Source organism: Agelaius phoeniceus, chromosome 2, assembly GCF_051311805.1.
Source record: "Agelaius phoeniceus isolate bAgePho1 chromosome 2, bAgePho1.hap1, whole genome shotgun sequence".
NCBI classification, from domain to species: Eukaryota; Metazoa; Chordata; class Aves; order Passeriformes; family Icteridae; genus Agelaius; species Agelaius phoeniceus.
The window spans coordinates 72,187,111-72,211,165 of record NC_135266.1 but is presented as its reverse complement, the minus strand read 5'-3'; the positions used below and the strand labels follow the sequence as shown (position 1 = coordinate 72,211,165).

Sequence of the window (24,055 nt, the reverse complement as noted above, 5' to 3'; positions counted from 1 at the left end):
GGCTCATATGAAAACTAATCCAGGGACTTGCACTCTGTATAAACAACTTCAGTTTCCAACATGGCAAGGTAAAAAATTACCTTGAAAGGGTTACACAAACTTCAAGGGGTTGAGTAATAACATATGACTTCATCCCTCTTCAAAACTCAAAAAAGTGCAATATGAGCAACATCAGTACCTTTCAAGTAACTGCAGAGGGAGAAGTGGAAAAGCCATCCTCTATGAAGGCTCTCTGGCTTTACTATGAAACTTATGTCTCTGTGATCTACAACAGTGGTTTCTCTAAAACTGCCTACAAGAGATGTGAGACATGCTGGGTGTCTGCTTCCCTCTTCAACAAATGAGGGAAAACAATACTTTAAAAGATTAGATACTACCCCTAGTCACACTTGCTATAAATTACATAATTTTTCCTCTCCTACTATTTTCTCATTGATAAGAAACAAATAATCACAGCCTCAATTCCAAATATTTTTTTCATAAAGATTTTCAATACCATTCATGTGTGCCCATATAAATTTCTCTTTGCTAGCCCAATACTGGATTTCCTTTACTTTCCTTGTAGTTCCTGTTTCCAATCTGGACAGATTCCTGGTGATGTCCACTTAAAATGGTCCCTGTCTGAAACTAAGCTTCCACCTGCTTTGTCAGCATGTTTTCTGTGTGTTGACTCAGCAACAAATCTACAGTTTGGTAGTACAATTATGTTTTGCAAGTGTTAGAAAGCTTGTTAAGCATAGAGTTATGCTATCAATTACTTACATCCTGTTACCAAGATCAATCAATGTCTTAGGAAGAAAGTGGATTTTCCCATCTGAGGCAGTTCTTAACAAAACTGGAGTTATTTTGCTCACTTGACTGTTCTCAAGGTACTTATGAGCTGCTTAATAATTGTTGCCATTACTTGTTGAGTGACAAAATCTGAACAATTAGTCTACAGTTCCCAAATTCTTCTCCCTTCATAAGGGCACTTATTGTAACACTACTACTTTTTCATGAGTTTGTGAGTGATAATTCCTCCAAGTCACTGACTGTTCTGACAAGCTTAAATATTCTGAAAATCTGACTACATCTAATCTAGTTATTCTATTTTATTCTGTAATCTCACTACTGTTTTAATCCATCTCAAAAACTGCATGTATTACTTACCTAATCAAAATTCACTTATTGTTCAAAAAATGTTGAGGCAGAAGAGAATATCACTGCTTTCTCTGACATTTACTGTTGCTCTTTCTCCCCCTCTCCTCTTGTTTCTTGAGTAATTATGGAATTCTATTACCTTCTCTACTTGCAAATCTCAACTCAGTATTTCTAGCCTTTATTGTTCTGAATTCTTGCATTCTTTTATTAATTATGTCTAGTCATACAATGATTTCTACTTTTTATTATCTTAATAAAGTTTTAAAGGGCTTGGTTCTTTACCGCCCAATCTTTTTTGCATCAGGATGGTTTGTATCCTTGGTTCAGTCTCTTGGATAACTACATAATGTCTTTTGAATAATCATACTTAGCTATGTTCCAGTTCCAGCAAATATCTGGCAGCCTTCCTCTTTTTGATGCATTGTTTTTAATTATTATTGCTGGGTTTGGTTTCTAAGCTGCTTGAAACTTCCACAGTTTTACTTCTGGTTTGTTAGAACTTATCCTGTATTCTGTTTTTCACACTTTTATATGGCTTTTACTTTTCTAATAACCTCCCTTTCTCAGACAGTCAGATATACAGGCTTTTTCTCCCACTGAGTTCTTTTTAGCATCTTATTGATTAGCACCATAAATTTTACTCTCTCATCTGCCACCCAGAATTGTTGTTTTAAAAGCTCTTTGCCAATAGCACCCATTCTACCTTGTAACTGGTTTTTGACATTTTCTTTAACTGTCTTTCAGTTTTCCTTAGGTTCTAAGGTTACATCATAGTTTAGCCTAATAAATCTAAAATGAATTTTGGAAGGTTCTAGACAGAATAAATATGAAGTGAAATTGCAGCTTAAAATTTAATACGTGGCCACTACTCAGCCTTCCTTACCAATAATTTTAAGATTTATGTTCACCATTTGAGTTAAGTTTTCAGAATTCAAAACCACTTTTACCATCAGAGGTTAAAGGTTATCTCTTATTTACTTTAAGCCAGCTGCCTCATTGCTTGCTCAGTCTGACTATTTATTCTTTTTATATGCATTACTGATATTCACATGAAATTTTATACAAAAACAGAGTTATATATAACTGCACATTAGTAGTCACTCCAAAAACCTAACAAGAAATCCTAAGACAACAAATGCCACAAGAACACAGATGGCAAATTCTGTAACAAGATACTTCACTCAAATTGCCAGCCAGCCCTCAGTAGGCTGAGGAATAAGCCTGTTAAAACTACACTCTCTTGCACACAGATTTTCTTCAACAACAACAAAACAGGAGGCTTTGGCTCACGGCAACCATGTGTGATGCAAAAACTATTTTCTCTCTGTAGAGAAGCCAGTTCTGCCTATTGACATCAACTCCTCCTCAGCTGACCAAACACCCATGCCTCTGCATGTTCCCTGTTAATGAAAAACTTGTGTTTTCAGCTCCCATGGCAAGCCACATCTCCCCGTAGTGCCTGACAGCCTCCCTGAGCAAGCACTCCAAATGTTAGGTTGCATCTCATCCATTGATTTCCTTTGTCAGGAACACGACAGACACACAACCATAGCAAGTCAAGACAAGGACCTAGGTGGAGCCTTCCAAGGTCAGGATCCCTGTCTGGGCAGAGTCCTCCCAGCTGCAGGAAGAAGACAGACTAGCAATCACACTGGTGATACACCATTTTCATACACATCTTTGCTCTAGGGTATCTCTCACAATACCTGCCTTGTCTTCTCTTGGCAAACTTGGCTGGCTAACATTTTTGGTCTCACAGGTGTTTTGGTCTTTCCAAACACTAGCAACCATAGGCCATCCTGCCAAAGAAACTTACACTCTGGACAAAACTATATAGCCATAATTAAACCTGTAACCTGATGCACACTTTAAGGTACCAGTAAAGGTTCTTCTGAAGTAATCTGTATTTTTAATATGTTAAAACAAAAAGGCATATAGCAAATTATTCAGTGTTCCAAAAAATATCAAAGGCACCCTGCCTACCAACATGTTGCCTCCTATCAAAAGTAATTATAATGATGTGTGCGGTTAAATTCCAGCATCTCACTTTGTATTCAAGTACCACACAAGAAATTCAGCTGTTTCTGGAAAAAAAACCTACCAGAAGACCATGTAATTTGAAAAATGCAAAAGGGACTATTTGGCAGTCATCTAAAAAGGAATCCAGATTCCTTGTGCCTCACTCTTCAAAATCATTTTTCCTCACAGTCACAGTCAAACCATCTCCCTCCAAAATTCCAGATTAGGAAAGGTTACTACAATGGACAGACAATTAATATATTGAGTCCATAATTTTCTGAAAATAAGAATTAATAACTCAAACTACTTCACAAAGAAAATACAGGTATGATGATCTGGGCAGGTGGTGTTTATTGTACTACTACTTCATTATTGAGAGCTCTTCCTGTAACTGCAGGAGGCTGCAAACTCCACTATCATTGCAGAGTCTGTTTACACTGTGTGTCATTTTCTGTTACAATATTGAACCAAGCCCCCAGCAGGAGATAGGAATTATTATGCTTGGCGAAGGACTAGCAGTGGCATATCATTAAGTTCTGATAACTGTCTCAAAGGAAAGTACTTTTCAAGTCTGAACCTGGGGGACATGAGGGGACTAAGCAACAGATTATGGGGAGAAACTTTGATCATGTCTCAGATTGATCAAAGGGTCACCCGATACATTTTCAAAAGCCTCTCTGGGCATCCTGGGGACAAATGTAGAAGAGACCATGGGAGACACTCTAAAAGCAGACAGTATCATCAACTGCAAGGCAGGCCATAATTAATGAAAACTGACTTCACAAGAGATCAGAAATAAGCTATGATTTGAACAAAAGTTTGGAGCAAAAGCAGAGTACTGAATTCCCCACAGTGCACAGATTTTGACACAATGTACATTCAGGAAGGAATGGCTGGAAAACGTACGGTCATTACTATTTTGTTTATCTTGCTTACCTACAAGAATCAAAAAGAAGACTGGCTGCTTTTTAAAGGGATCACAAGGACTCAAGAATCCAGGGAATAGCAAAATTGCTATTCGCTTTCTAAACTCAGTAGCACTAATCTCCTCTGGCAACAAAAACGGCCGGACTCTACAAAAACAGGCAGATACATTTCCTTGCCCCCTGCCTGGCAATCATCAGCTTCTACATTCAGTAACAGAGCAATGAAATCCCAGTGGAATTTCATCCTCCAGGAGCCAGCAGTAAACTCTGTATACTTTTGAACAGATAAGCAATGGCCAGCCAGAAATTGAGATTTGCATTATTCAGACTAGTCTAGTGGGGTGCTGTTTCTCCACCCCACAGAAGTCTAGTGGGGTGCTGTTTCTCCATGCTTCCATCTGACTTCCTTTCCGCCTTGCATGTGGCACCAGCTCCCGTGGCCGTCTGCATCAAAGCAGCCAATGCAAACATGGCTTTGTGCAATGCCTGCTGCCCCAGTGCCTGCAAAATCTGTTTGAATGGCAAATACAGACCTCAAGAGGACTTATTTTCTGCTATCTCTCAACAGGGCTTCTTTTGCACTATCCCTCCTACTGTTAGCATGTAACATGTGATGCTTAGGTTTACCTTAAACAAGTACAGCCCATAGGTGCAGCAGTAGCTTTTACTCACTAGGTGTAGTCTCTGTATGCCTCATTTTGAAAGCACTGTAACAAAAAGACACGTGCAAATTGTCCTATTATCTGAGCTGTGCCTGAGAATGACAGAAGACACATGCTGTGGCTCTACTCCAGAAAATAAGTTTGTACAATAAGACTGAAGCCCAACCAAGTACATTCAGAGGATATATACTGTGTTTACGTGCCTGTCAAGAGCAGTAAAAGAGAATTATGGTTCATCAGGAAGAAATAATAATGGATGCTTGACAATGCTGCTACAGAAAAATCACATTAATGCAGTGAAGATCCTTACTAAGGAAGAAATTCACTTATCCAACACCACTAGCTTAAGACATAGAAGCCTGACTTAACAATACATAATGGAATCTAAAGGTATAGAGAACAGATAAATTCAAATAATCAAAACACTTTGTTTTCTCTGCCAGCTCTGTAAGTGTCTAGCCAAATATCAGACAAAAAAAACCACCTGGTCCCTACTACTGTATTTCAATGTCTAGCTCTGAAATCAAATGAAAGGATGAAATATACTTTTCACTTAAAAACCCCAACCCTTACTTCAAGGCTTTTATTTTTTTTATCTGGACTACAAATTAAACATGCGAATGTGTCTCAAGTTTGGAAGGAGGAACAGCAAAGGACAGCAAGACAAACTACAGACATTAAATATTCTACAGAGTACTAATGTTATTCTAATGCATTGTTTCACAATATTTTACTGAAAATTTAAACTGTGTTACAGTTCTTGACACTAATTTTACATTCAATAAATATAAACGTAGACTTTCTGATTATTCAGAAGTTCACAGTATATTTTGCTGGGATTAAGTTCCAGGCCAAAACCTGCTGTCCCACTTCAAAATGATCATAGCCTCACGACAAGATGTTACACTCTTTTGGAGGTGTGAGCAGGGGCAGTACAGTTATGATGAGGGAACAGATGTCCCAACATCATTCTCAGAGAAGTAAAGACATTTTGCTAAGGAGGAAAGTACATTTCCTGTGAAGCAGCAAAAGCATTTGGGTATTCTGACCACAGTGTCAAACAGCGACTGGGGGGGCCAGGCTCCAGGCAGGAATTCAGCTTCACACAGACCAGGAAATCCCATGACTGCCATATACAAACAACATCTTTGGCTGTCACATGATGTACAGAACAAATGTTGTGATGAAGATCAAAATTAGATAGCTCAGTAGAACTCCAGACTTCTTCACTTTCAGATCACACATGAAAGCATAAATGACATGACAAAGGTCACAGGAATAGACTGAGTAGAAGAACACTTCCGTTTCCTGTTTCACACTTTGTCTCATGCTGACAGCATACACACACCAATTGCAGCACAGTGTTTTGCTGCCTTTTATAAGCAGCCTTTGAAAAGCTCAAATAAACCCTCTTTCCAATATATTGTTTCCAGTGCCTTCTTTACTAAGAAAATAAAGGCAAGGTAATGAAGTTCATCATTAAAAGACTACATTTATACGAAAACATCCCTCCTCTCTGGATAAAGTGAGTGAAAGAAAGAAAACTCTTTCAATATAACAATACAGCAGTAAACACATGAGTGTGCAGGGCAAGGGTCATGGAGAGGAAGGGGCATTATTATGCTATCAAAGAAAAGATGCAGTTTATACAGTTATTCTGTTGCTACTCACTGTATTGGGTACATATGGCAATCCATAAACTTTCTCCTGTGTTTCCTTTAAAATTTCTGTGGTTGACTTTTTTAGAGGGTGTTTACCATGGTAGATTTGGTCCAAGACAGCATAAAAAACCTGAAGAGAGAAAACACATTTGTCTTTGACACATGTTATTGGCATATGAAAACCAAAAAAGACACAAAGAAAAGAACATGAGAGATGGACTAGGGGGAGGGAATAGTTTAAATATATATGGTTTGGAAAACTTCTATAATTAGCATAACATGGTAATGTTATACAAGGAGGGAAACAGATTTTTGGAGTCCATCAACCACCACCATCATGACCTTTCATAAATCCATGTTTATGTCATTTATCACACTGGGAGTACTAAACTGTCTGCACCTTTTAAATAAATTAAGATCTGTCCCTAAGGCCCTCCAGCAATTCCTCTTTTCAAGAAAAGTATTTTTAAATTCCTATTTTGAAGTTATTTAAGTGGACACTGCAAAATAAGCTATTTCAAGACGTGTACATGCAGCCATGAGAACACCTCACCCCTGCAGGGGCAACTTATTGCTTAGGCAGCGAACATAAGAATTATGTTAAGAATATTACAGAATCAATGAGGTTGGAAAAGGCCTCCAAGATTATCAAGTCCAACCTTTGACCCAAAAGCACTATGCCCACTACACAGAGCTGTAAACACTACTGAGTTTCTGCCAGAGCCCTGCAACAGTGTAGTACCAAGGCCACTCTTTCCTTTATTTTAGCTCTTGCCATCAGAGCAATAAATTGCTGAAGGGTAAGCTTAGCTGAAAGCACACTGCACCAGGAGGGCACTGTGCCAGAAGTAAGAGCTGATCCATAAGCCATTTTTAAGCATGTGAACTACAGCAGAATGCAGGTGCATGACCAGATAACTGAGGTGTTCAGAGAGTGGGAAAGCAGCACCATTAAAAAGACTTTCCAAGCAAAGACAGCAAGGCAGAGTATCTGGAATGGTAAGAACAAACATGAAAGAGGCATGGACAGAAGAAATTATTGCAGCCTTTTTTTTCATATGAAGATTTCGTATTTTGTGGAAGTGCAAGGAAGACAAAGGACACCCATTGCTTTTCAACATAAGATATTTTTAAGTAGTTTGATGGATCCAGATGCTCAAGGGAAGAGGTCAGGTCATCCCGTAGTCAGCACACTTCATAGGAAAGTTGACAGTAAGGAGCCTCAAAAAGCTTTTTTGTAAGGAATTAAGCAAATAATTTGGCTAGAGATTCAGGCCCAGTCACACTCCTATAAGGAGCAATACCATCCCCAATAACATAAACACACTGTTCCAGGAACTATAACCATGAAACTTTAGGAAAAAAAAAGTTGTTTGGATGTTTTCTGTTACCTAATTAACACAACTCCTTGAACCTCAGAAGAGATTCTTTATTATGAAATGTTAGTACAAATAATTCTGAACTCTTTAATAATTTATCAGAATTCAGAATATTTTTATTTGTTCTGGATACAACATGTAGTTTCATCAAAAATGTGACTGTTTCTGGAGGAGTACAATCCTTCTGTTTGAATAAGCTGTCTTCTAACATACAGAATTCTGATAAACCCTTTGACAGTCTCTCTTGGCAAATAACAAGACATTGGGGTTTTTTTCCAAGAAAAACTGAGTGCTATAAGCAGGGGGGTGAATAAACTGTGACTTGCAGGAGCTACTCCTAGATTTCCTGCTTGCTCTTCATTAGCCATGGCTAAGGAGAAGAAGAGAGGTCAGTAAGACTCAACTCACAAAATCACCCATTAATGACACTGCAAGTTTTATGTCCCAGGTAGCAACACTGAACAAGACATGTAAGCACTCAACATTGTCCATCTACTAACGCAGAGTAGCCAGAAAGCATCTGTTCAGAGCAAAAATATACAGAGAAATCTACACTAGACTGCAAAAATACTTTACTCTTATTTATCTAAGAAGAGAAAGAGACTTTACAATGGCTTTGCATTCCCAGTAACTAGAATCCCATTCTTTTTTTTCTTTTTTTACACAGTTTAACAAAAGCTACAGGTTTATGACAGCAAGGGTGACTAAGAGTATGACCCGCAGTAAGTACCATGAATAGACCTGAAAATTACCTCATGTAATAGTCCTGAAAAGGTCACTTTCTCCTGTCACCTTAGACCTTTTTAACTCTGCAGCAGTCATTTCACACTAACTTCCCCTCTCCTCTCTACAAAATCCAAATCAAACATGAGGAACTTCAGCATCTGACAACGGACTTTAGCTTCAAGCTTCAGCACAGCCTTGATCCTCTTTTTTCTATCTCCCATCTTTGTCTGGACCAGTCTGCAGTTGCTCTTCAGTGTTCTTCACAAGATGGGGGAACTGCATCTGCACTGCAGGGGACCTTCTCTAAAGTAAAATTTAGAGTGAAATAGTTTGTGGTCAAGGAGCAAAAGCTCAACTCACAGCTAGGAAGTGGGGAAATGTCAAAGAAAGGCCAGTGAAATGTTCTGCCTAAAGAACAATGTGGTGACAGGGAAATGAGTCACTGAAGTCAGCTATAAGTTCTCCCTTGATCCTGGCACATGTACAGTGTGGGAAGAAAGCTGTGAGCCAGGCCACCTGGACAGCACAGTTAAAAAAACCACCCCTGAAAATAAACTTGGATGAACTTTATACCCACAATGCATTTCCATCTACAAACCACAGTTCTGTGTGTTTACAGAGGCCTTTGAAATGGGAAAGGGAAACACATCCCAGGACCACAGGATTTTAGATGATACTGCTGAGGAGCAAGCTAATACTTAATATCAAGCAGTGTCAGACAGAAGATGATTTCTAATTTCAGTAAAACACATTTCTGAAAAGATGTAAAAATATAAAAATGCCACCAAAACTCATTAATCTTCATGCTGTCTCTCTATTTTGCACTTACATTGGTATTTATAAGTTTCACTTGATTCCAGTTCTTTCTAGCTCCTTGTCTGCTTAATAGCATTAATATGCACACACTTAGGCACTTTCCAGTGAAGTTACTACTGACTGAAAGATTCTGGGATTCAATCTGCCTGGCAAAAGCCTTAGGAGATGTATGGACTCTCCTATCTTTCCTTCTGAGTAACTGATTACACCACCTAAAAGAAAATTCAGAGGTATTATAGTTATGAAAAAGCAGCAATATTTCTTACTTTCATGTGCCAATAGACTTATTTTCTGAACAGACCACAGAAGAAGAACTTCCAGGTGTATTCCACACTGCTGGAATATTTGTCAGCATTTTTTCTACTTCTAAAGGTCAAATATAGCTAACATAGCATCTAGCCATCAATACAGAATATAGTCTTTGCAAAATCTGAAGGAACAGTATTAGAATCATCATTCACAGTATTTTCAGGTATACAGCTAGCAGCATGTATATCTTTTAGCATCTGGAAATTAAAATATATTTTGCTTCAATTAATTATTATACTTTTTAATTTGCATGACTTACAATATGCACTTCTAAAATGGAATGTATTAGCTTTGTATTTGCCATGTAGTCAACTTCTCTGGGATATTTTTGAATTATTCAACAGAATAGTTCTGCCAATTTGTCTCTTTGAAATGAGTGCACACTTCTGCAAGTTTTACACCTGGCATCTCCAAAAACATAGTGCTGAAAGTAGGAAATGAATAATATTATTCAGTATGGCATTGTGGTCATTTGGCATGTGTTGAAACTAGTTTAACTTAATTTACACAAGAAAAATTTGATGGCAAGCAGCCTGCTAAATCACTGCATCACTGCCAGCAGCAGTCAATCATTAGGCACCCACGGGAACTTGAGCCCACCAGAAGTGGGTGTTCTTGAGCCACAGGCTGTGGAATGACTCCAAAACAGACTCTAAAGAGGCCCAGGGAACAGCTGAGGGCCAACAACAGCAGGGACATTGCACAGCCCCACCACAAGCAACTGATGCAATGACTTCTCCTTTTGGAATACTCTCTGCTGCACCACAGAACAGGGAGGCCACATCACTTGTGAATATCTTTGTGACTTATATTGCTTGATATCTGAGCCCATTTAGCCTCCACAATGCCAGCTTGGTCTCAAACCTTGACAAAATCATAGCAAATACATATAAAAAGTTGAAAGAAATCTGTCAGACTGATACATAGCTGTTATGGACAGAGACATCAGAAAAGAAAGGGTGCAGGTCAAAGGACCTCATCAACACTTTGGTGGTTACTAATCTCTATATGTGTTGTGCCCCCCATGAGTAAAAGTCCACAATTAAGTATTCACAGTATAAATTTTATTTCAATCCGGAATTTTTTTCCCCAATAAAAACCTCTTGTATTAATTATTTATATTCTGGCCCATATTCTCTCTGGATAATCAGACATGTCTATGAGAATCTTTCAAAGCTAGCAGTGTGCATTTTAAAATCAAACCTGTAGAGAGAGTGCAGTTATATTTTCATGTCACAGAGGTATAGGCACAGGTAGCACCTGCCCAGCCAACATTGCCTGCTGACAGCCAGCACTGCACTGACAGCACAATTCAAAAGTCCAATTCAAAAGCCCATTACATTTAACCAAGGAAAAATACTGAACACTGAAAACAGTGTTCAGTCTGGCTTTGACTAGTGTAAATGACATGTATACAACTTACAGGTCTACACTCGAGGCTTCTCTTAGTTTAAAATCTTCTATGTAACTGCACAGAGAAAACTGCAAATATTGAAGTTTCTTTTTCAGATCAACTTCAATTAACCAGCCCAACTCTTGTTTGTAGACAGGGTTGTGATCATTTGGCCACTTCTCAAAGGAAGACATACCAAAGATCTGTAAATTTGTTTCTTTCCCATCTCAGCAGCTAACCTTCACTAAGGTACTAGCAGAGTTATCTCACCTAAACACCAGGTTAATTGTAGAAGGAAAAACTATGTGCTTTGTGCTTAAAGAAAAACAATGAAGAAAACAGAATCAAACAGCAAAACCTTGTAGCACACTAAGCACAGCCAAATGCGTACTGTAAAAAAAACTTGGCTGGATGCTAATGCTACTGTACACATCTGAGAACTGCTATTGCAGGACTGAAAAAGGCCAAATACCATTTTAGATAGAAATCTGATTTCCTTTACTTCCTTTGAAGAACAGCATCACTGGTTGTTTATAGAAATTACTGATCAATCACACCTACCCACAGAAAACGAAGGTTTATGAATTTAGTTACTTTTCCTAACACTAAGAGAGAGAAGTTTTACATTCTTACAGCTCAGCCAGCCATTTTGATGTGACAAGTGGCCACTTTCATCTGGAGCTGCAGAGGACAAGGAACTCAAATCACATTCTAGTAAATAGATGCGCTGGTTTGATTTAACTGTGGTAGCCTGTATCTCCCACTCCTACTATATTTTAATGATCCAAGGTACACAATACTTCCTCTACTTCAAGTTCTCCTTAAATGATTCCATCAACTCAAGAATTCAATCTTAAACTACATTTGGGAATTCTGATAATCCAACCATTTTCAAAAGCTGTGGTTTTCATAGTATTTTCCTATAGATAGAAGCATTTAGGTTTAAGCAGACAACACAGAATATGTTCAGAAAAACAAACATAAAATTAATATAAGAATTAATTAATTTTAATTAATTTTCATATACCTAGATAACACATCTACATAAAATAAAAAATTTGGTCAAATTATAAAAACAAAAATACATTTTGTAAGTGCTGAATAGAGAGTTGAAACTAGAAGGCAAAACACATACCTGGAGCTGCATATCAGCTGCAGCACACACCTTTTTGGATTCACATAATCTTGACACCATGTTTTTTGGTAGTGGCTTGAAAAAAAACCAAACAGGTCACATTTAGACTTATTGTTTATTCGTAAATTGTGTTTAAATAGCTAATTACTAAAGGAGGCTGAAGATACAAAAAAAACCCTTATGGTACTAAAACACATTTGAAGTGCTTTGCATTGAGGAAGGAAATATTTGCCAAACAAAGCATTAAATGGTCAATTAAGATATCAGCATTAATTCACATAGCAACAGAGAAATCACTAAGCAAAATCTGTTTGTTTTTCTATAAACTAATTCCATATTCCCTTATATGCCTGTAAAAGATCTTATTACTATTTTTAGACATAAAGAACAGACTGGGGCAGTTAAAGCCCTCCCACATCATACAACTCAAAATACTGAGCTTAATAATTCTGGGTTTTCATAACTTCAACTGAGACAGCATCAGACCTTCTGCCCTAACCCACATAAAAATATTTAGTTGTACTGAACAGTAAATATCTACCCTTTGAAATTTTTAATGAAGTTAAATTTATTCCACATCTATGGCAATAAAATTATCCATGCCACCATATACTGAAAAGTCAGAAATACTTGTCAAGTAATTATAAAAAAAACCTTTTGACTTTCCATCCAGATGTCTGCAAAAACATCCAAAGACTTTTTAATGCCACATTTTTAAGAACATCTGTCTATGAATGCTTGACCTTACCCTTCTTCCACCACTTGCTGAAGTTTTTCAAGAGATGTTTTTCCTAACAAACATTTTCTTTTTTTTCCCTAGCAGCTTCCTTAACCAAACAAATGGAATATAGTTTAAGTAACTGCATTTTTGCTAAAAAATTAAAAAGGTACTGAAAGTTGTACAATATGTATAGAGTTATGTTTAACATGTAGCATCTCCAAACATATAGGTAGTAAGCTTGACTCTAAAATCACACCTATGCTTTTATAGTGTGTTGAAGCATTCAAGAAATAATCCAAGAAAGTCTACAGATATGGCAGAGCCATATGTTTAGATCCTCTGCAAATTATATGAATTCCAGACAAGCAATGTTCACAGAATAAAACCCAGCTCTAGAGAAGGCACACCTAAGTGAAGAAATTTTATCAATTGACTCTAGAATCTCAAAGTTGAAGCTGGTAAGAAAAAATCTCTGCTTGTGCAGCTGCTTTATGCAGTACTTGCTAAGGCTTCCAACCTCTTCTCCAAGTCAAAAGTTAGCTAGGTCAAGCATGGTATAGAGCCAGACAATTTAATAAGGCAGAAAATCAAAATAATCAAGAAGAAAGTAAAAGTAAAATCAAGAAGAAAGTACAGGTCACTCTTATAAAACCACCTGCTGACAAAAAGGCAAAGGAGAAAAAAATATTTATGTCTTTCTTAAATCGATCTGTGTTACTAACCTGGCTCAAAGATTGTGTTGTGATCACAATTCACAAGCCAAGTAGAATTTGGCACCAGAAAAACACTGCCAAAATTAGATTAAATTGAAAGAATTTAAATTGATAAAGAAGTCACTTATTTTTCCCAAAACACCTTTGGGATCTTAAGATTTCAGGGAAGGAGAACTTGACTCCAGAGGGTTTTTCAAAGATCACAACTCCACTCCAAAGTATGTTTCTGTGAATGTCATGCACACAGACACATTCAGGTCTTGAACTGGAGCATGTACTGTTTCAGGCAGTAGAAACTATTCCTCCTTGCACCATTACAATCTCACGCAGTTGCTTAATAAGCAGCTGAATGAATTTAAAAAAAGGTATCAGCATTCTTACTTCACTTCTCCTGAAAGATGAACTCTCTGATAACACCAGAATGAGACTGTCATCTTCTTTCTAAAAGAAAGACTTTACAGAGCTTTGCCTGAAACTATGCCATTGAATAACCAGTCAATTTTTAAAATTTAAACACTACATGCTTTACTTTGAGTCCACTCTTCTATCCTTCTCCATTAAGTAACTTCAAGATCTTGGAATGAATTTTTCAGTTTTCATGGTGGCTAAAAGAAAAGAATTCCCTGTGTCCCAAAGCATGCTTAACTCCTTCCTGTTGTGTAGTAATTGCAACACATTGTAACTGTACTATCTGTGGGCTTATTCTTTCAATCATGCTAATACAATACTTTCTTTGTAATTCCATCTCTGTGAAAAATGAACTCAGCTCAAATTTGAACAGCTGAAACACTGGCCATTGTTCAAGAGAGCCTCCAAAGACACAAAAGCTTAAAATTATTTAGCTCAGACCTACCATGTATCTCTGCACTTTACAAATGAAATCAAACAAAATCACAATGATACATAATGGCACCCATGCCCCAGACTGTCTGCTTAGGTGCTGTAATGTCCCCATTTTGGTATGGCTTGACTTCATGAGCTTACCTGATTAATCCAACTTTAGTAACTAATTATTACAGTCCTCTCTATTTATTCATTTTATCTCTAGGGTTTTTTGGTTTGAGTCATCTTTTGGATGAAAGGAAAACTAGACCTGCTATTTTCTTGAAACAATTAGATTTGTTCTGGCCAGCTTTTTCAACTAAGTTCAAAAGACCTGCTCCTTTTGACAGGAGAGCTTGCAAGCTTTGTCACTCCTCAACATTCAACAGCACAACCTTTCAAAAGAGACAGAAAGCAGGAACAAGCTTTCTATAAACTTCAAGATATTTTCAACCAGAACCTCATGATCTACATCTAAATGAGCTCTCATCTTCGAACGTCTGCCCATCAATTTCTTTTTCTGCAATGCTACTAAAATACAATTTTCAACAGTTCAGATGTTTTAATAATCAAAACACCTCTTTCTCTTCCTCTTCCCACAATCATAAGCACTGATTATAAGTGCAGATCCTCAAAGATGAGTCCTTTTACAACTGACTTTTATAGCAATGGCTAATATAAGATGAGATTACACTAGCAAGTTTTTCTGGTGCAATTATGTTCAGTAGGAATATTAGAAACCACACCACCTGAAGTTTCCATGCAAAAACTAGAGTGCAGATGCAGCAATGCCAAAAGAAGGACGCTGTGTAAAATTATCTGCATTGCCTCCAACATAAACTGGGTCAGTAGCAAGTCCACCTTCTGCAAACATCCAGCAGAGCTGTGTGGTGTAGCTGGTGCAGAACACAGTTTTCTAGCAGCCTTCTAGCATAGAAAAGCTCAGTCTCTTAATTCATAAGAAGAAAATTAATGTATGTTCTCATAGAGAACAACATATTGATTAAATGGTTTCACAGTTTTCACATTCTACCTTTTTTGTCCATTTTTCTTACTTCCCCTTGAAAAGGGGATAAAGTGGACTCATTTTCTTTCAAATAAATCAAAAACTGGAGAAACAAACAAAAAAAAAATTGAATTTCCTCTTTGCACCACAAAAGAATTAATCAGGGAACAAGCAGAGAAATTAAGCCCCAAAAAGATCTTTGTGAAGTTGAAAATGTAAGAGAGATGGGATTTTCAAGTTGAACTACTTCATAACATACACACAACAGAAAATATTGCTTCGATCTATTTGTATTTAAATGACAAATATGGAAATTCGATATCAGACACCTAAAGTCAGCTTAGATGAACCAATAAAAGCAAAAGCAGATTTATATATGTTGGATAATGGCTTAAAAATGCATTCTAAAATTTTAAAAAAGCAATTAAAAGGAAGGAATCTAACACTCTCAAGAGCCACAGAGCAGTTTCAGGCTCTTCTTCTCATCATCCAGCATAATCCATTCTTGCTCTCTTCAAGACTGGGCTTTTACATCAAACCTCTCTCAATTGCTGTCTGAAAAGGGAAGATTTCGCCACCAATAAACAGAAGTAGTTTATGGAAATGCCAAATGGGACACAATGTCTGGTTCTTAGCTTTTGCACTGAAACTAAACATGGTTTAGATTTGTCAAGTCATTTTGAAAATACAAAGCCATAAATAATGTTCTACAAATCTCTTTCAGATGTTTTAGTGAAGCTCATTCTCTGAACTCGTATGCAATCAGATTAACTCCATGCTGTTTAAACACTTCATGAACTTTATAGAGAACAAGAGAACATTACAAAGTCCTATTTCTGTATGTACATTCAAGTAGATAAATGATCAACACTCCTGAACTGAGTTTAATTCCCAGGTGTCAAAGAGACCTTTCTTAGTGCAATCAATTCTGCAGAAACAATTGCTCTCTTGAAAAGAAAAAAAAAAAAAAAAGAAAAAGAAAAAAAGAAAAATTACAGAGCAAATTTCTCAGACAGTATCTATTAAAAGAGAAGTTAGATAGCATATTTTCCTAACTGTTCATGGAGGTAAACACATTTCTACTTCCATAATACTGAAATGCACTGAATGCTTAGTACTGGATAAGAAGCTCCAATGAAGTATAACACTACACAACTTAGGAGGAATTTTTGAAATGTCTGTATAAATATAAATCATTCTCTATTACCATGTCTTAAAGTGACCACCAAAAGTCACCTTGCTCCAAAGAGCACTGCTTTCCAAATACCTCACAGAAAGCAGATCCTTGTAACAGACTGATAAAGAAGAACTTCATGTAAGAATGGCATCATCAGTTTTAATGCAGAAATTCATGACTAACAGAATCTAACTAGTCCTAATATAATCCTAAATAGAGCAGTATATTTTTCATCACAAAATATTTCACTCACTGCCCTACACTGTGCTAAAAATGGAAATTTTGAAACACTGCAGATAATTTCCATTTATATCCATGATTGGTTATCTGAGCTTTATTTTAAGACAGACTTTAGAAAGTTCAATGACAAATGCTATTTTTGTCATAACTTACCTGTAGTTATATTAAATCATTCCAAACAACTTGATTCACACAGAAGTTGTTCACCTACTATACCTTGTAGAAAAAAAAAGGCTGAAAGTTTTAAATATGTAATTGGAATCTAGGATATAAGAACCTAGTATTCTTATACAGATTTACATTTATCTTTTTTGCAATGACAATATTAAAATTTTTTCTGAATAACTGAAATTGTAATATTAAAATAACTTTATCCATTGTTTATTTCTACTTTAAACATAATTAATTAATAACACACGTAAAGATTATTCTTTTCCTATATACATTTTTTCCTATTTTCAAAATTTTACATTTTTTCCCTACCTGTCCTGTTTTATAATGCCTTGCAAACTGGTTAACCACTCGATAGTCATTTGCAAAGTACTCCATCAGAATTGAGGGAACTTCAGCAAAATCAGTAGCACATCTGGTTCCTAGAGGTAGAATAATTGTACACATTAGCATCTGCTATTTTCACTAACAAATAGTTAACTCTTCCCAAAAGGTTTTGCAACTTTCAATTTGGACTTTTGGTGAACTTTAATGTTCTTTCATTTATTAAGTCAATATTTTATTTCCATTATTGTACATACTGCCAGAAAAGCTTCATTATAATCCTACACATTTTACTATAAATCACAAAGTAAAACAAAATATTTGAACAGCTGGGTGAGACACCTTATAAAGCTCTGGATCACACCCTTTTTAAACTAAACCAGACTGTAGCCAAACTGGCCCTACATGAAACACCAAATCTATTTAAGTGTCCTAAACCTAAATTAAACTACAATGTAAATAAAACTCTGCCTTAATCCCATTCACAGTTACAAGTTTTAGCTTCCATCTGTTTGCTGAGCTTTCTTATGCTTTACATTAACCTCGCTTTATGACACCGAGTCATTCACTCAAAGAACACTCTTGCAGATTGAAGACGTGTTCTATGTAAGTGCAATGAGGTAATATCTCAGCTGTTACTATTTTCAAAAAAGCCCTTTCCCAAAAACCTTATTCACTCTAATATTTATCAGCATCTTACCCAATGGAAGTGACTAAAAAGTGTAACACATTGCCAAATCAAAGCTGAATTTCTAATTTCTGTATTAAAGTTAGCAATGGAAAAGCTGTTGCTTTCATAGTGGACCCACTGGGTCACCACCTCTATCCCAGTCTGCCAGAAACAATGTCAACATTCAGAATCAGTCTTAAATCCCAGTCTGCTTTTACTATTATTTGAAGACTGGTTTTTAAAATCACTCCTTTGACTTCTACAAACCTTTCTCTAATTGTTAATCTTAACTTATAACCTGTTTACACTCAGTGATTCAGACAGATACTGCTCTTTATTACAAATAGCATTTATCACACTGGTTTTTACCTACTAAATAGAGAGAAACTATATTCTCTCAGAGCATCATTATCCAAAAGCAGGATAAAGTCTAAGAAACTATCCATTCTAGTTCTCTGTACCTGCTGCAGTTTGAATTCACCTTCAGACTAGACACACAAAATGAACATGCCCAAACACTGCATGAAGTTTTACCAGTACCTTTACCATTCTAATACCCACTGCTGTTAGATACAGCTCTGATGTAATTTCAAATCACACTGGACCTTTTCACAGACACATTAGCTATATGCACTTCTGCACTGACACATAAAACTGTGATTCTGTTTGTGCACCACTGCTGAAAAATCCATTTGGTAGCAAAAATTCTCCTTATACTCTGAAAATGCATGATCTGCACTGTGCAGTTCTGAATCAAAGAAAAGTAAGGCAAGAGAGAGCAGGAAAGATGTCAAATTACTCAGCTCATCTCAACTAGAATGTCAATTTTTTTTGTGCTCACAATAGCCTGTAGTCATATTGTTTCCATACTTTACCACCCTCGTGTTCCATGAGAGCAGACAGCCCCTAACAGGCATCCCTGCGACAAGCCCTTTGATTTTTACACATTCCAAATCCATTAAAAAAGGATTCTCTGCAGAAACAACAGCACTGACCTCCAACCTCCAATGCTGCTTTTGCAATGCTAGATCTGGAGTGAAATCCTCTGGGATGCAGGACTGCCTGGAGCTAAGGCAACACAGAAACCATACACAGGGACTCCTGGAAAATCTGAGCCTCACAATTAGCCACTTCCTGCCCCTTCAAGAGTCTGACATGCAGAAACACATGATTCAGCACAAGAGGAGAACTCACACTGAAGTGGCTATTTTGGGCATATAAGTACTCCTGTAGCTCAAGATGAGCAAGGCTATATGAGTGGAAGGAGTGGGGGAGAGCCCTTAGCTGTCCCAAAGACTATACAGAGCTTATACTCAAGGAATTATGCAGTGTTCATCTGTTTTAACAATGTCTAGTAGTGACATACTTATACAATAGTTCAGTCAACTTTAATTTTAAATGGACAACTTAAAAAAAGACTATTTTGCCACTGAGTGCAAAGGTATCTTTTGATAAAACATTAACTGAACATTAACACCCCTTTGTATCATTAGTATAAAAATGGTAAAAGATATTAAAAAACTAATTCTTCAGACAAGGGATTCACAATCTCACCTGTTTTGTAGTTTGGTTTTTATTTTTTAATAAGTAAATGTCTACTGCACTTGAGATTTCCAGCATACTATTATAGAAAAGAATATACCAAGCTGTCCCCAGGTAAAAAAAGTAGCATGCCAAGCAGCCTTAGCCAGCATGGGTGTTTGACCTGTTTGCCACAACTGCAGAAGGTTATAGAAGCCAGAGACCTGCCAGCCAATACCCTTACTACTCTTTGCAAGACCTAATTCACTGATTTTCCTCCATTCATTTTCCTAATCATTTCCAACCCAGGATTCAATGTGGTTTTACAGTAGGTACAACCTATTTCCCAACCTCCAACTATTCCAATGATTATGAACTCCACATAAGACAAACTTAAAAGAGTGGATACCACCAACAGAATAAAGATCAACAGTACAAAAAAAGAGATACAAACACCTAATTCTTATTAGAACAAGAATATTCAAAATGTTGTTTGATTGAGTTTTACATAATATCTGCAGATTCAATACTGTATTCTCAAATCATCAAGGGTATAGAACTACTAACATGACAACCATTTTTGGTTCATACTCTTTTTATTCTTTTGTTCTGTTCTATTTTTAATTTTTTTTTAATCTACACCTTTCTTCTGGAAATTAAACATTTCACTAAAACAAAAAAAATCACGACTGTAACTTTCTTACCAGTGACATGTTGGTACCGAGTTCTCCCCAGCATAGAATGCATAGCATGACCCATTTCATGGAACAGATTCTCCATCATGCCAGGACTTAGTAACGTTGGTGCACCCCTTGCTGAATTGGGAAGGCTCAGCATAAGAACAACTACAGGTAGCTGGTACTCTCCATTTTCCTTTAGCCTGCCTCCTCGAACTGTAAAGTGACAGTCCTTTCCAAGGCAAAAACAAACATGGACAGCCAATGTCATTAGATCAGTGATATTAAAACAATGATCAAATTAAACTAAACTGTTAAATCAAATCAGAACATATACTCAGCTACACAAGTAGAATTCAGTGCTGCTACTGAACAACAACACTGTTCTCCATCCTTACCATATACCTCAAATTCATAAAGAAATTACTTTATTCCATAAAGGAAAGGCTGTGTTGCTTCTAGAAAATAAAATTATTTCTTTATGTTTTAGAATTATCCAAACCGTTCAAACTTTCTAACCGGTATCACTAGTGACAAGAAATTTACTGATGTGTCAAATCCATAATGTACAGATTAAATTCTCTCCTCAACCTTCAGCAGTAACTTCTTTATAAAATATACCACACAGCACTATTAGTATCTTGTGAATTGCTAGCAAAAGAGTTATATATTTAACTAATGTAGGTTTAAAGTTTGTCCACTCATCACCTCACTAAAGGTGGCAATTTGCAGATGCTTCTGCTGAGTGAAGTGTCTACTGTTCTGCATCCTATTGCAAATATACTGGCACTAGGTAGTGACTGAGCCACAACAGTTAGAACCATCTACAGTTTTAAAGAGAATTTAGAATAAAATTAGTTGAGTGTAAAGATTAGAAAGTATAAATGTCAGATTGTTTCTACTGGTAAACAGTAGGCCAGAAAACAAGTGTTTAAATCTACCATTCTTCTAAACAGAGTTCTCTAAACATTTTGTAGCACCTGTTATTTTGTGCCACAGTCTGAGCTCAGCCTACTGGGTTTTGTTTTTAAATGAAAGCTTGCTCTAAAAAATATTTTACCTAAACCCACACATGAAGTTACAGACATTCCCTGTTTAAATTTATTTTAACATGAGGAAAGTTTTACTAAATTTATATTGATTGTAAATAGCACTAATGCTACAATCATTACTTATATAAAACCCAAGCTGAAGTCAGATCATAAATGTTACCTGATGTGGTTTATCAGGTCGCTGGAAGAAGTCACAATAGATGTACCCTAGCAAACCTTCAGTTTCGTGAACAACAGCCTGAAAAAAAAAGGGTATAATTTCCATAGTGAAAGCACTGATAATGTGCAAACTGAAAACATAATATTCAAATCCCAAGACTTATAATGAAGAAATAACAAACAAACTGGGAATAATTAATATAAAATCTGTTCTTTATTTTAATTGAAAATAAATATATAGACAAAATTCACATCTTGTATCTCAAACTATAGACATTTCTGCATTTCACTGAAAACTAGTCACAGATTAGTATTAAAAGTACTTTCTGTGTTAAAAAAGCCCACAAATGACAAAGAGAAGCTGATTTACCACAGAAATAAAAACAGAAAGAGTAAGGAGTAATTATAAATTGACCCACAGTATATAAAGAACAGCATCTCCTGCTGGAGGCTGAGGATAGAAGAGCAGTGGAGAAGATCTGACAATGAATACATGTAGGAAGACAACAAAGGAACTTGGGAACCTGACTGCCCAAGTTTTGATTTCTACCCTCCCCTAAAAAGAGGGCAGAAAAATAAAAATCAATCTCAAAGTAAAGATGACTTAAAGAGAAAAAAAAAAAATGAGGCAAAGACACATGACAGCTAGGACACACACCTCCAGCATTCTAGTCATCTAAGGTCATCTACCAACTGAAACTAAAACTAACAGGGCCCATTCAGAAAGGTGCAACAATAATCTCCAAACAGAAAATGTTTCTGATTCAGGCATTGTTGACACAGAGCTATTAAAAGGCCATAAAATACCAAACATCCAAAAGGCACTTAAAGAGATGATAAAGCTCTTGAGATCTAACTTCAACTCAAATTAGACAACTACTTTGTGTTTTTGATAGGTATCCAAGTTATTTTTTTTTTAAAGTTTGATTCATAGCTCACAGGAACACACTATCTTGATTATCTTCCCTTTGGTTTCAGATGCTGGGAACAAGAATACTTACCAACTTTCGAACATCTTCAGACCAAATCTCTCCTCTCTTTGTCTGTTCAGCATAGAGAGAGATCCCTAGGAGCTGACTGAACAAAGAGTTCAAACCTTCCATGCATGCCCCAAGAGAGAAAAATGGACAATACAAGCCAGGATCAATGTTGTACCTAAGGGAATACAAGAATCCCAAACCAGTCAGTCAGCAGAGCTACATAAACTACAGTACTCACCTTCAAGCCACAGGATGTCACAAAATACACCAGCTCAGCCCAAAGACCCTCAGCGAGCATGTTTGGCTTTTTTTTTCAAATAATGAAACCAAGTTACAGGCACAGTGCTTTGCAGTACCTCAATTATTATTTCAAATCTGGATACCAAATTCAACAGATGTTGACTATGATTTTGAGAAATGTGGTGAACATGCAGCCCAAACAGACCATGGCAACATGATGGGTGGCCAAGCAGTGGCTTTTGATACTCAAGAGGCCACTGGCACTTAAGTGCCTTTCCCATGCCAAGGCTGCATCGTGTGACTGATCAGAAAAACAAGCTGGCTTTGGCTGTGGTGTAAGCCAAATCCCCAGCTAGGTCAGGAAACCAACTGGTAAGCACTGCTGACTCTGCAGTCTTGCCTTTCACTGCAGCAACAGAGACACCAAGTAGACACAATCACCTCCCACACAAAAATCACACCTCAAGCTCTGGGGACTCTCTTGAGCCATGTAAAAAATATCTTAAAGCTGCAAGCCACCTGGAAATTTCAGTATGTGACATGGATTTCAAACATGGCCAACACAGTTTCCTGAGCCTAACCTCAACCAACTAGGTTCAAGATGTAGTACAGAAGACACTCATAGGGAGGAAGACATCATACATCTGCATGCACACACATAAACAGAATGAATAAAAAATTCAAAAAGGAGTTCAGAGATGTATGCAGTCTGTAGAGGGGTTTACACTCCCTGAGACTCTGACCCTAAAAAGTAAACACACTACAAGTGTATCAAGCAAATAAAAGCTTTGCAAAATTACACCTTTAAGCAGCTGATCAGCACCACATAACCCTTTTGAGGCAATAGCAAAATCAGAACTGGAATCTGCTAGTAGCTGTGTGTGTGCACCCCAAATGGCAAAAAATACTCTTGTCTCATTTCACATACAAAGCCCAAGCGTTATTTTATGCTATTTTCTAGGGTCTGAGAGTAAAGACTGTTTAACTCTAGACATCACAGTCACTGAAATTTAAACATGGATCAGCTAGACTACAATAGCTGGACACCAAATATGAGAACCATGCTGTTTTAAGGCCTGGGATCAAAAGGCTTAGTTACAGACCAGCTGTGAAAGAACCAGATAGTCCCTACCCACACACCTACCCTCCTTTCCTTCCCACTCCCACAGAGAAGACCTGAAAAAGAAACCCACTGGGGATCCTTCATTTGCTGAAGTGCTGCTTACAACTGCAGCTCTGATTCACTGATGGGCATCACTGAGCAGTGAGGCACAGCAAGTTGGGGTTACTCCTCTAAGCCATGATATAGTGAGGTATAAGATTCTGCTTATTTTCACACCACAAATGCAAGAAGATAAAGTCGTGTATTCCATTCTATTTTAAACTATACTGGAACACAGAAAATAAAGCAGATTT

General features: G+C 36.9%; 1 protein-coding gene across 4 annotated transcripts in view; it reads right to left on the bottom strand.

Annotated features, from left to right (window-relative positions):
* Nucleotides 1–24,055, bottom strand: part of MIPEP (mitochondrial intermediate peptidase) — an 82,876-nt gene that overhangs the window by 32,382 nt on the left and 26,439 nt on the right. For all 4 annotated transcript variants that reach the window (XR_013180954.1, XR_013180953.1, XR_013180955.1 and 1 more), the window contains exons 11-16: nt 22,421–22,574; nt 21,421–21,498; nt 20,236–20,440; nt 17,329–17,438; nt 12,167–12,241; nt 6,419–6,538 (exon numbers count right to left, since the gene is read on the bottom strand). Coding sequence is in view for 1 of the 4 variants with exons in the window: in XM_054654898.2 (XP_054510873.2) it covers nt 6,419–6,538; nt 12,167–12,241; nt 17,329–17,438; nt 20,236–20,440; nt 21,421–21,498; nt 22,421–22,574 (742 nt within the window). In the remaining 3 variants the exon portion in view is untranslated. The remainder of the gene's footprint in view (nt 1–6,418; nt 6,539–12,166; nt 12,242–17,328; nt 17,439–20,235; nt 20,441–21,420; nt 21,499–22,420; nt 22,575–24,055) is intronic.